The sequence below is a fragment of the Heterocephalus glaber genome, unplaced genomic scaffold (genome assembly GCF_053883595.1).
Source record: "Heterocephalus glaber isolate CG9 unplaced genomic scaffold, H.glaber_assembly_v1.0 deba00001806, whole genome shotgun sequence".
NCBI classification, from domain to species: domain Eukaryota; kingdom Metazoa; phylum Chordata; class Mammalia; order Rodentia; family Bathyergidae; genus Heterocephalus; species Heterocephalus glaber.
Genome location: NW_028258481.1, coordinates 1176652 through 1189465, shown reverse-complemented (window position 1 = coordinate 1189465; position 12814 = coordinate 1176652). Strand labels below are relative to the sequence as shown.

The window sequence follows — 12814 nt, the reverse complement described above, 5'->3', positions numbered from 1 at the left end:
GGGACGCTCGTGGGCTGCGAGTCTAATGGGTTTAGAAACTTCCCTCCTTCCAAAAACAAAAAGCAAAACTAAGCCACACAAAGACGATCTCCCAAGCACAGCTTCTCCGGATCCGGGCAGGGAGGAGGTAACAGCCTTCATTACAGCAGATCTCGCTGGCATCGTTTGTTGAACACTTACTATGTGCCAAGCACTGGGCTGAGAGGCTTGGCAGACAGCACACCACTTAGCCTCTCAGCGCTCCTCCTCCAGGAGGCCCTTGTGCCCAGCACCTTACAGATGAAGAAACTGAGATTCAGGGAGGAGAGGGGCCCCTCAGCGTGTGAAGCAGTGTCTGGAGGCCAGCACAGGAATGGCAGCCGTGTGCCGTCCACTGCGCACTCCCCACCCGAGCCGTACCACTTCACCTGGCCACGGCTCAGCTGGCAGCCACTGAAGAAGACAGTGTCCCCCACTCCTCAGTGCGCTAGGTGCTTTCCTACCCACTGTCTGAGCGGAGCCTCCTGACCGAGGGGAGGCGGGCAGTCCTGTCCTCCACAGGGCAGGAGCGAGGCACAGAGGAGTCGGTGGCTGCCCCAGCCACACAGCCATCAGTGCAGCCAGACCTCATGGGCCACGGGGCCGCCCAGTCTTCCTTTCCACCTGCCCAAGGCCAGGGTCCTCAGGAAGCCAGGCAGGGAGTCAGCAGAGGTCTCCATGTCCTGGGTGCTTCCTGAAGCCTGACCCAGGCTGTTCTGCCTCCAGCTCCCCAGGGCCCTTCGGCTGCTCAGCTTTAACTTGGAGTCTCATTCTAAATGAAATTTTTTTCCAGGCAATTACCTTCTGCTAATTAGGAAGTGAGGCTGCCAGTCCCTAGGCCCCGGACTGACCCCTTTCTCGACTCAGACTCACAGGGGCGGGGGTTGTGGAGGTTCTGGAGACTGCTGGCCGGGCCGGGGCCTGTCGGGACAGGAAGGCTGGTGGGTGAGCCAGGAGTCCCCAGGAGCGGAGCCGGAAGAAGGGGGTGGGGATGCTAGGGAGAGGGCTCTGAAGGGGGAGAGAGGCAGGGACCTGAGCCACGAGCAGCAGGGGGAGCTGGAGAGACCCAGAGACAAGGGGGTGTGAGGACACCAGGCAGGCAGGCAGGAGGGAAGGCAGGAAGGAAGGCAGGAAGGAAGGAAGGAAGGAAAGAGGGAAGGAGGGAAGGCAGGAAGGCAGGAGGGAAGGCAGGAGGGAAAGGAGGAGGGAAGGCAGGAGGGAAGGGAGGAGGGAAGGCAGGAGGGAAGGAAGGCAGGAAGGAAGGAGGGAAGGCAGGAGGGAAGGCAGGAGGGAAGGCAGGAGGGAAGGCAGGAAGGAAGGCAGGAAGGAAGGAAGGAAGGAAAGAGGGAAGGAGGGAAGGCAGGAAGGCAGGAGGGAAGGCAGGAGGGAAAGGAGGAGGGAAGGCAGGAGGGAAGGGAGGAGGGAAGGCAGGAGGGAAGGAAGGCAGGAAGGAAGGAGGGAAGGCAGGAGGGAAGGCAGGAGGGAAGGCAGGAAGGAAGGCAGGAAGGAAGGAAGGAAGGAAAGAGGGAAGGAGGGAAGGCAGGAAGGCAGGAGGGAAGGCAGGAGGGAAAGGAGGAGGGAAGGCAGGAGGGAAGGGAGGAGGGAAGGCAGGAGGGAAGGAAGGCAGGAAGGAAGGAGGGAAGGCAGGAGGGAAAGGAGGAGGGAAGGCAGGAGGGAAGGCAGGCAGGCTCCCAGGAACGAGAGACAGACGAGGTTAGATGGAAGGAGGAGGAAAGTGTCCTGGAAAGTTGCTGAGATCACAGGAGAGGAAGAGGCAGAGAGAGACTGGGAGGCTCCAGGGAGGGGAGGGAGAGAGGAAGGACAGGAGGAAGGAGGAACTGCTGAGGGAAAGCCCCGAGGAGAAGACCGAGGAGAGGGAGGGCGGCGGCTCCCAGAGCCCCAAGAAGGGCTCTGGCCACGGCCCTGCCCTTGAGCCTCCCGATGTCAGTGCCCAGCCAGCCGGGCCGCACTCCCCTCCACGGCCATAGGTGCAGGCAGCGCAATGGCAGCCAACAGCTGGCCAGGCCCCAGGAGCACCACACAGGGCAGCCACTGCCACTGCCACCCCGACCCATGGGAGAAACAAGGCTACCTGGGTCACACTGGCACAAGGGGTGCAGCCCCTCTGCCCTGCAGACGGAGGTCGAGGCCCAGGGTGGAGAGGGCGAAGGGCTGGGGATGTAGCTCAGTGGTTCCACCGCCTGGCTCACACACACAAAAAAGGAGCTGGAAAGGGTCTGTTCAAGGTCACAGAGCAAGTGCACGTGCGTGGGGCCAGGCGTAGGGCCTTGAGGTTGAGTGCAGGGCTGGGCCTGGCTCTCAGTCCCCCGTCAAAACGGTGGGCGTGTGGTGGCCAGGGGCCACTGTCCAGAGCCCCAGGGGAGGGTCCTGGAGGGTCCTGATGGCCGCGCCCTGTTGAGGGCAGGATGCAGCCTGCCACGTGGTCCCACGGTAGCCCACACCTGGCTGGTAGCCTACTGTGGGCAAGAAACGGAGACATGGAGGGTCGAGTGATGGCCAAGTGCTGCACTGGCCCCTGCCCCGAGGACCCCTCCTGCGTGGATCACCTGAGGGTGCTGAGGCCCCCGACCTCCCAGGACCCAAGCTCAGCTGGCAGTCTGAGTCCCAGACACCAGGGCGCTGTACCCTGTGCTGCAGGGCTTCCTGGTGACCCCAAAAGGGCGGCACCACGACATCCTGGACCCAAGCCAGCCCCATCTGAGGGCACTGTAGTCTGGGTTCTCGACTCACTGTGTGGTTCTGTGCCCAGGCCATTTGCCGTCCTCGGCCCTGGGCTTCCACCGGGACCACCCCAGGGTCTGACCTGATAGCGGTGAGACCCGGCTCCGTGACAGATACAGTGACTCCTGCAGTTTCCCAAGGGACCAAACGGTGCTACCGTCTCCACTTCGCAAGTGGGAGACGAGCCCCTGCCCAAGGAGGCTGCCAAGGTCACACAGCAGCTCAGCCCGCGAGGGTCTGGGAGCTGAGCCCCGCACTTCGGACCCAGAGCCCCATGCTCTGGATGCCTCCCCACATTACGCCCTAAGCTGTGCCCTGTGGGCACCGTGGCATCATGGTTCCATGTGTGGGGCACACGGGGCTGGGCCTGCAGGAGGAGATGGGTTCCCTCCTGCTCCTGCACCGCCTCCTCCAGTCGTCACAGCACCTTCAAGTCTGGCACAGCCTTGTGGGACCACCTGTGACCACAAGCGCTCCAGCCCAACCGGTCCCCGTGCACACACCTGTCCCTTCTCGAGGTACCAGGCGCTGATTTGTGGGACCGTGTGCATGCCACAGCGCACAGCCATGTGGCAGTGACATGGACCACACACCCTTCCCCCTAGGCTTCCCAGTGCCTGGGTGGCTGGCATGTCAGGGCACACACCTGCTGGCAGCCGGCCCTGCTGCCTGCCCCACGCCTCTGCTCTAGCAGGAGCGGGCACCTTCCCCAGGAAGAAAGTAGGCTCAGCACAGCCAGCTCCCACGGCCCACAGGTGCCGGCCAAGCTGGGGGTGGAGAGGGAGGAGGGCAGCAAGCGGAGGCCTAGGCCTGGGCCTCACTCCCAGCAGAGCCCAAGCCCTCCTGAGCCCCAAGTGCCCCCGAGACCTCGGGATGCCAACCCCGGCCTCATCACTGCCAGCCACAGGCGGGCTGGGGACCTGGGGACCAGGGCCTGCCCCTCGCTCCTGAGCAGGACTCTTGCCCTGGCTGAGCTGCCACAGTGCTCCCCTGGCCCCTGCTCTCCTCCCCCTGCCCAGCAGGCAGAGTGCTGGGTATTTTTAGGCCTCAGCTGACAGGCTGTGAAATCGTTCCTTTCGCACCTCCCAACCAGGCGGGGGCTGAGAGGAGGAAGGAGGCTGGGGGCGCAGAGACAATTCAGCAGCTCCTTGGGGCGGGCAGGTGCCACGCGCGAAGCAAGGGCTCCTCCCTCTGCCCGGAATGCCCCCCTGGCGAGAGATCCCTTCACCTGCCCGGGGAAGAGAGTGGCGCCGGGCTGGAGGAGCCTGCGGTCACCAGGGACCTGTGAACAAAGGCTGCAGGGGACAGGAGCCCAGCGCTGCCTCGAGAGACAGGCAGAGAGACAGGGTGGCGAAGGTCCTAGTAGGCTAAGGGAGGCGCCGGCAGTGCGGCCCAGTGCCTAGGGCCTGGCTGACTGGATTCTTATCCCTGCTCTGCAGGCTGACCCAGCCCAGACCCTCCGGGCCTCCCGGCCTGTTTGATCATTTGTTTCCCTTGCAGAACAGATGCTGGGGATTAAACGAAATGATATATGGAGACCACCACGGCCCCCCACCCGCTCTCCCCCTCCAGCACCTCCCGGCCACTCCTCTGGGCTGGCTTTCTCCCCACAGCACCCCAGGCAGAGGCCTGCGGTCTGTCCTGGCATCAGGCCCTTGGCTGTGCCCCGACAGTGGGACTCACCCCCATGACAGTGGGCAGGCACCGAGGCCCCCTGCTTCCTTCCGAGGGGTGCACATGTCACGTGTGCACACGGACCCAGATGCCAACAGGTATGCGTGCTGCCAGCGCCTCGTGGGACGGCGTTTGCCCTGGGACGACCCCCGAGGGAGTGGAAAGACATACCCAGGCCCTGCTGTGAATGGGCCCCTGTGCCAGGGGCCGTGGGCATGGAGGGGGTGGCCCACCTCATTGCCGTGGAGATGGGTTGGCTCTGGTGGGAGCTCAGGCCTGGCACTGGCCTGAGAGCTGTGGCCTACCCAGGCCCGGCCTGGATGCCTGCTGTTGGTGGTGGCATCCAGGAGCTGTTGGCATCCCCAGGAGCATTCATTCACTCGGGACACCAGGGCCCACACCCATCTCGGATGGGCTTCCTGGATGCCTCCCAGGGGCTCTGGTGTCCATGCGCATCAGGCTGGCCTTGACTGCCCACTACCCCCAGGCTCGCCAGGGTGGGGCCCCATCCCTCGGGGGAGGCAGTGCTGGGCCAGACCCTGTGTGGGCAGAAGCTGCAGAGGTAGGGAGGGGCAGCCTCTGCCCTCCACTGGCCTGCCGTGGAAGTCCTCTCAGAGACTTGCCCAGGAGCCTCCACTGCATTAATCTAAATCCATGTTCCCATTTTCCGAGGTCACCCAGCCGAGGTGACCTGGCCCAGCCTCGCGGCCCCAGCCCCCCCACCCCCCGCTCCTGACCTCCTGGCCTACAGTGGCCGCACCTCCCCGAGGGCCACCCTTGTACCTGCTCACGCAGCCGTCAGCTCTCACACCTCCTCTCAGGGCCCAGCCTGGCCACACAGCTCTGCCCTTGGGCCAGCAGCATGGTCCCCACCTCCGCCTCCAGGCTGCAGTGGCTCATGCACATCACATGCCAGGGACAGCACCTGGCGCCTGGTGGGCAGGTGGCACCTGTGCTGTCCCAATAGTGGCTCCTCCTGATGCTGCTTCAGGAAGAACCAGGTACATCCCCCTCGGGCTCTGGAATGCCACCCCACACCAGCCATGGGCACAAGACGTTGATGCCCGTTCACACTGCTAGGGGCTCCTACCCCACCCACCACACCTGCCGGTCATTAACAGGGGGGACTGAAGCCACAGGGCTCTGGGGACACACACAGGGCCTCCGCTGGCTCTCACACGGACAGCTGTCCAGGCCCAGGGCCCTGAAGTAAGCAGCCATGGGCAACACGCAAGGTGCTTCCCCAGGGACAGCTGGCTGCTACCAGGGGATGGGGCGGGCAACCCAAGAGGGGTCCCTGAACCTGGACCCCTGCAAAGCACAGCCCTTCTTGGTGGGAGAAAGTAGGGGCTCAGGGAGCACCTGGGCTGGGGCCAGGGTGGCAAGGGAGGGGGCAGGGCCCAGTAGACCAGGACGGTGTGGGGTGCTGCAGCGAGCGGCCCCTGGAGGGGCCACATGTGCCCAGGGTGTGCGGGGACAGCGCCTCTTCGTGCTGGCCACTGCTCTGTCCCCGCTGCCACTACCCCGTGGTAATGAGATGGATCCAATTTGTACCCAGAGCCCCACCGGGGGAGCCGCCTCGGCAGGGTCTGAAGTAATTTAATTGGACACATTAGCCACACAGCTCTCTCCTCCGCGCCTGCCTCGAGCAGAGCGGAGCGCACGCAGGCTCCCTTCACAACACTCCCTTCACAGCTAGGGGCAGGGCAGACCCGCCCAGCCACCCCTCTCCCTCCTGGCGGGCGTCCGAGGGTTCCAGAACAGGGGCCTCTCCTTTCTTGCAGGCAGCAACTACGGGCCCCACAGAGGGCAGGTCAGATGGGCAGATCGAGGTCGCCCCCTTTCTCCCTCGGGGATCCCCTGCCTCCTGCACTCCAGGAGGAACAGGGCCAGCAGCACCTGCCTATTCTGACAACACCAAGGTCTTGTTGCTGTTAGGGTCACGATCAAGACAGTGCAGTCCCCGCAGAGTTGTAGGGAAGGAGGTGCGCGCGCGCACGCGCGCGCACACACACACACACACACACACTCAGCCTCCGTGCAGCCAGCCACAACGCGCAGTCACGGCAGCCCTCGTATCTGCACACGCAAAGCTCCCACGAGCCTCCCACGTCCACACCGTGCAGGCTCACAGCCAGGTGAGGCCCTGTTCCCCGAAGACCAAGGCCCCAGAGGTGGCCAGGCCGGCAGGTGGGAGGGCGTGGCAGGGGCAGGCCGGGTCCCTGGAGGACACAGGCTGGGGACAGAACTGGGGGGGGGCTCTCCCCAACGCCTTCCGCCAGAGCTCCCTGTGCACCTAGGAGCACCTCGCTACAAATGCGCTCATTAGCTGTGTTTACAGTGGGCCGGGTGCTCAGACGAGCATGGCTATTGCAGTGGCCAGCTGCCGCCTCGCACAGCACACATCAGTACAGAGACCCAGCCTCCTCCCGGCCCCGCCCTGCCTACCAATGCATGAGCAGTCACGTGAATGTCCATCCCCAAACAGCAAGTCGCTCTGTCTGGCCCGCAGGCTGCACACCTGCCTCTCCGGGCCTTCCAGTGGGGTCTGCAGAGCCCCGGGCAGCCTGATGCCCAGCCCCCCTTCCCGGGACTGGTCGGGACTCCAGGTGCAGGCTCTGGGCACCGTCCAGCCCCTTCCACAGGTCCATGCCGTCTGCCAACTCTGTTCCAGCCCTCAGGGACCTTGCTGGGTGAGACCAAAGCCCTGCCCTCCAGACAAATTGGACTGGGCCCAGCAGGGCTGCCTCACTGCCTGGAAGGTCAGGCACCTCAGTGTCCACAGAACTGGCATGATTCTCTTGGCACAACTGGCTGGGCTTCCCTGGCCAGGCAGGAGGGCACCCAGGTTGGGCCTGGCAAAGGCTGGCTCAGGCACCTGGCCAGATCAGTGACCGCCCAACAGAGAAAGCCGCCCTCCAGGCCATGGGCAGCACCTGCTGGGCACTGCCCTGGAGCGGGGTGCGTTCCAGCAGGCTGCCCATGCTCACTGGGCACCTGCTCCTCCCCACTGAGCCTGGCCTCACTCCCTGGGGGAAGCAGTTATTGAAAATCGTCCACCAGATTCAATAAGTCCAGAGAGCATATGGGGTGAGTGACGAGGGAGTGGGAGGAAGGGACCTTCCTGCTGGACATGCTTGCGACAGTGGGCCAGTGGGAGAGCCAGTAGTCTTGGGGCCCAGGCCTGGGGTCAGCCGGGGCAGGACCCACTGCCCAAAGCTGGGCTGGCTCACCTGACGCAACCTGTTACTGTGCTGCCCTACTGTCCCTCACCTGTCACCAGCTGGCCTGCACCACCCCCATCCAGCCTGCTGTGTCCCCTCCCACAGTCCCATCCGAGCACCTGGCCTGTGGGTCCAGCTGTCCCCACGAGGCCTCAGAACTGCAGGCACCAGGGCCACGGGGGGTCTGTCTCCACTGCAACTCTACAGCTCTGGGGTGCCGGCACCTCCAGCCCATGTTAAACCTGCTCAGCCCCAGGCCCTCCTGCTGCCCCACCTGCCGGGAGCCCAGGTGACCTTCAGTCCCCGACTGCACCAAGCCCAGGATGTAGCGAAGGGGAGGCTCGGGAAGAGGGGCTGGGAGAGTCACGTCAGTAGTGGCCCAGCCCTGGACCCCAGCTGCACTTTCAGCCCCTGCCCACAGCTGTGCCTAGTGAGCTGAGACCCCTGCCCCGAGCAGTATGCATGCGTCCATCCCCCACCTCCAGGGACTGTCATGGGCAGAGCCACTAACAGGTGGGATGGCTGAAGCTTAGAGCCCTGCCGACCCCAGGGACAAACTCACAGAGGGCAGGGGCTGGGTGGGCAGCCCTGGGAACCTGCCCTCCCTGCGCTCCCCTGGTCCCCTCTTGTCCCCTCACTGGACTGGCTCATGAGCTCACACCAAGGTCACCTCCCTCCCCCACATCCTCCTCCTCCCTGCTGCTGTCCCGCCTGCCCACTGCAACGCTGACCCCTGCAGGCCTGCTGAGGCCCTGCCCAGGTCGGGCACAGGCCATCCAAGAGACAGAGGGAGCCAGGGCAGATTCAGGACACAGAGGATGAAAAGCAGGGGAGGGGGGGATGTAGGGGCTGCAGATGCTGCTGGGGGGCTGGTGGAGGCCAGAGCAGGAGCCTGTGTTGTTGCAGGGAGGGACAAGGCTGTGTCCTCATCCTTGCTGTGGGCTCTCCTTTTCCCACAGTCCCTTTCTTCAAGAAACAGGAGCAAGGCTAGTGCCCCGGGGACTGGGCCCAGTTGAGAGGGAGCAGCACCTGTCCAGGAAGGTGCTGGCCACCGGCTGAGCCCAGGGACCTGCGGAGGGAGGCCACAGGGGCCTCTGGGCCTGCCGGGCTCAGGAGAGCGGGAGGGCACTGGGGGGTTTCTACGAACAGGACTGGGCTGCAGGTGTTCTTGGGAGGGGGCTGAGGTGACGGGGCCGGAGGACAGCGGAGGATGGCCTGAGTCGCACAGAATGGCCGCACATATCACTCCCATCGGTGCCTGGCACAGTGGACTGGGGTGGGCAGATGTGGGGGACACAGCCCTGGCAGGCAGAGCCTGAGGGCCTCGGGGGTGCTATGCAACAGGGAAGTGCGAACCGGAGCACAGAGACCATTGGAGGCTGGCAGGGTGTGGGGCAATGGGGCCACACTGAGGTCTCTGGCCCTCAGCGACTCCGAAGGATGCATCCAGACCGCCCGGCCCTCTGCAGCCCTCCCAACCCCACCCGGCCCAGTGCCCGTGCCAGAGGCTGGTGAAGCTCAGAGATGCCTCTGCCCTCCAGAGGCACAGTGGGCATGACAGGTCCCAACTCCAGCAGGGAGGACATTCGGGGAGGGGGAGGAAAGGTCCAGGGCAGCCGGCCCACCAGGGGCAGCCTGGAGTCCAGGCCCTCTGCCCAGAAGATCCCAAGCACATCAAGCTGACCTCCGTGGAGAGGGCAGAGGTGCTCGAGGGGTGGTGATGTCATGGTGCCCAGGTGTGGGAGGGCCGGGGGGGGTTGCTAAGGCACGGCCCGGGGCCCCAAGCCCCAAGGCCTAACAGAGCAGGAGGGCGCCTGGGAGCCTGGTGGACACGGGAGGGGATGTCCTCACCACCTTCTCTCCCTTCCAGCCCGGTCCCCTGAGCTGGCTCTGGCCTGAGCAGACACAAGACAGCACTGGTCCAGGCGCTGGATGTTTCCCTCGGGGAGGCCAGGGAGGCGCCTGGGTGCAGAGCAGGGCAGGGCTCTTCCAGGCAGTGCCCCTCAGCCCTCGGCTAGAGGACACACCCGAAGGGCACGGGGCTGCCCAGGACTCGGGTCTCTCAGCCGCCTTCCGTGCCGAGTGGGCACCGTGGTGTGCCCCGCAGGTCCTCCTCGGACGCCTGCGACAGAGGGACTGCCGGGGAGCACCTGCCTTCCGGAGGAAGGGCAGAGCCTGCGAGGAAGGGGAGCCTCTGGCCTGCGCTGGGCTCGGAGCCCTCCCTCCCGGACCCTGTGCCCTGGGGTGGCAGCCAGGAGCCTGGACTCCTCGGGGAGCCATCCCGGTGTAGTGTCACTGCCGCACCGGGAGTGCAGCCCGAGTCGCAGCCAAACGCCGCCGGCGGGGGTCTGGGGAGCGGCCGGGTGGGCTGGGCCGGCGCCAGGTGCCGCAGCGGACCTGCCTACAGGTGGGCACAGGCGAGGCGGCAGCAGGAAAGGCAGGGCGATTTCCGAGGGGGGAGAGGCTCGGCCGAGGCTGGGAGGGTGCTGGGCTCGGGCCACTCCCCGGGAGGGCTCAGCGAGGGGTGCGGCGCTCGCCCGGACGGCAGCGAGTTGAGGCTCGGGCCGCCTGGGCACCGCGTCCCCGCCCGCAGCTTGACCCGCCACGCCGCACCCGCGCCGCCTGGTCCTCGTTTCGACCGCTCGGGCGCCCGGTCCGTCCCCGGCCTCGCCCGCGCGTCCTTGGGCGCGGGTCCGCAGGCGCTCACCTGGGCTGGCTGCCGCCGGGTCCCGGAACATGGTCCTAGAGGCGCGCGCCGCCGCGGCCGGGCATGGGGCCGGCACCGGGCCGGAGGGGGCGCCCGGCGCCGGGCGGGGAGAGCGCCAAGCTCCTGCCTGCGGCCGCGAGTGCGCGCCGGGCGGGCGCGGGGAGTGCGGGCGCGTGTGCCTTGTGCGTGCGTGCGTGTGTGTGTGTGCGCGCGCGCGCGTGTGTGTGTGTGTGTGTGCGTGTGTGAGAGAGAGATCGCGGGGTGTGGGCGCGGGTGCGCCCCCTGCCGGCCGCAGCCCCGAGCCCCGCCCACGCCCAGGCGCCCGTCTGCGCCCCGCCCCGCCTCCTCCGCGGGCCGCTCTGTTCGGAGCGGGTCCTGCCCGGGTTTTCCACCGGGCGGCCGCTCGAAGGCGTCAGCTCTGGACTGGCTGCCGCTGCAGGGCAGGGGAGGCGGGCTGGCAAGTGTGAAAACAAGGAGCGGACTTGCACCAGCGCCGGGCCTGGGTCTGCCACACGGGTCATCGTCAGAGCTCAAGCACAGAGTGGAAGGGCTAGGGTCTCTGCCCTGGGGGGACTAGATGGATGCCGCTCCCCACTCACCCAGCCCCGGCCCTCCGGCCTCCCGCATCCCCCTCCCGCAGCTGCCTCCTACCCCTCTCCTGTTCTTGACCCCGAACCTGGCATCCTGAGGCAAGCAGGAAAGACCCCCTTGGCCCTCCTGCCCCGCAGGAGCTCAGCGCTGTCCAAATCAGGTGCATCTCTCTGCAGAACGGAGCCGTTCGGTTCTGGGGCAGGGAGGGGCAGCACTGGCTGTCTCTGAGGACTTTGAAGGCCTGACCAGAACCTGGATGGTATCACACCGTGTCCACCTATTCCCCTGCAGACACAGGGACAGATCCCCAGGGAGCTCCTGTCCCCACCCTGCATGGGCTGCTGTCCCCTCGGCTGGGAATGTTGGATGCAGGTGAGGGAGAGGTGAAGGAGAGTCCCTGCCTCCACCCGGAAATCCACCTGACCAGCTTTATACTGCTCCACTCACACCCAGCCACATGCCACCTTCCCACCGTGCGGCAGACAGCCTGCACCCACAGTGACAAAGCCGTCCCCAGGGTCCCCTGAAACAGACGCAGACCCCCTTGCCTGGAGCCCACATGGTGCCCACCCCCTGCATACACACACACACACACACACACACTCACCTCCACCCACAGCTTTCCGGTGAAGAAGCAGATAAGGAAATTCCCCCAGCAAACCCTGGAGATTGTTCCAGTGGAGAACAGATTTCCTAGGGTTGAATGTTCTAATTAAACATGGAAGGAAGAAAGGCCTGCAGTTCCCCAGTGGCCAGAAATCGCAGCCCTCGCCCTGGGGTCAGGGGCCACTCTGTTCCATATGCCCTGGAGCTGCCTGTGCTGCCTGCAGCCCCAAACCCAGGGGCTGCTCAGCCTTCTTGGGCCTGGCAAACTCTAGACAGCCAAGCCAGTGGGCCGGGGTCCATGATCTCCCCCTAACCTCCCCTCCCTCCCCAAATTGCCTCTCCTGTTGCTCTGTAAAGAGCAAACCGTGCACCCCTGTACCCCAGTTCCACCGCAGCCCTCAGTGGCACACAGAGAGGTCCCTGACCACTCGGGGACCCTCCCCACTCAGACCTGTCCCCACCCTGGTGAGCCCTGGAGGGAGACAGGGGAATCCCTGGAATCCCCTAGCGTCTCAGAGCTGATGGAGAGGACATCTAGGAGCTGACCCAGGCCACCTCCTTGGGTGACAGACGGTGACAGCAGGCCCTGGAGAAGGAGGGGCATAACCCAAGGAGCCGAAGCCAGGGAGGACCTGGGTCCCTATCCCGCCTATAGCCAGCCGATGTGCAACCCTGTGGAGGCCCAGTGCCCGCTGCCACTGACAGCTTATGCCCCCAAATATTTCTCTCCCCAAAATAGAGATCTCGGCCACGCTCACTCCCAGCAGGCATGGGACCACCATGTTCCTGAGAATCACAGCCAATCAGTTCCTGGCAGATGAGAAAAGCCCCAGGAGGAGGCATGGTGCAGACTGAGGCTGGGGCGCTAGGGACCTTGGGTGGCTTCTTGCCTCTTGTCTGCTCCAGAACCTTGAAGATACCCTTTCTTTTTTTTTTTTTTTTTGGTACCAGGGATCGAACTCGGGTCCTTGTGCTTGAGCAGCAGGCGGTGAAACCACTGAGCTAAATCCCTGGCCCATGAAGACACCCTTTCTCTGAGCCTGAGTCACTATGTTGAGAGGGTGCAGGGGCACGGGGAAAAGGAAAGAATACAGATCTGCATGGCCTTGCAGTTCAGGCTGTGTTTACACTGGGCTGGGCTTCCTCCCTCCTTACAATGGGAATAACAGCACCTACTTCCTTAGAGTCCTGTAAGATTTCACTTGGTGAGACAATCAAAGCACTAGTGCACTACTTGGAACACACAATCTAT

General features: G+C 64.9%; 1 protein-coding gene across 3 annotated transcripts in view; it reads right to left on the bottom strand.

Moving 5' to 3' along the window:
* The window catches only part of Syt7 (synaptotagmin 7), a 42696-nt gene extending 32191 nt beyond the window's left edge, over positions 1-10505 (bottom strand). The window contains exon 1 of one of the 3 annotated variants that reach the window (XM_004874322.4): positions 10366-10505. In XM_004874322.4, the coding sequence (XP_004874379.1) occupies positions 10366-10396 (31 nt within the window). In that variant the 5' untranslated portion in view covers positions 10397-10505. The remainder of the gene's footprint in view (positions 1-10365) is intronic. The other 2 variants (XM_087203738.1, XM_087203736.1) reach the window with 2 other exon arrangements.
* Between the last annotated feature and the right edge of the window lie 2309 nt (positions 10506-12814).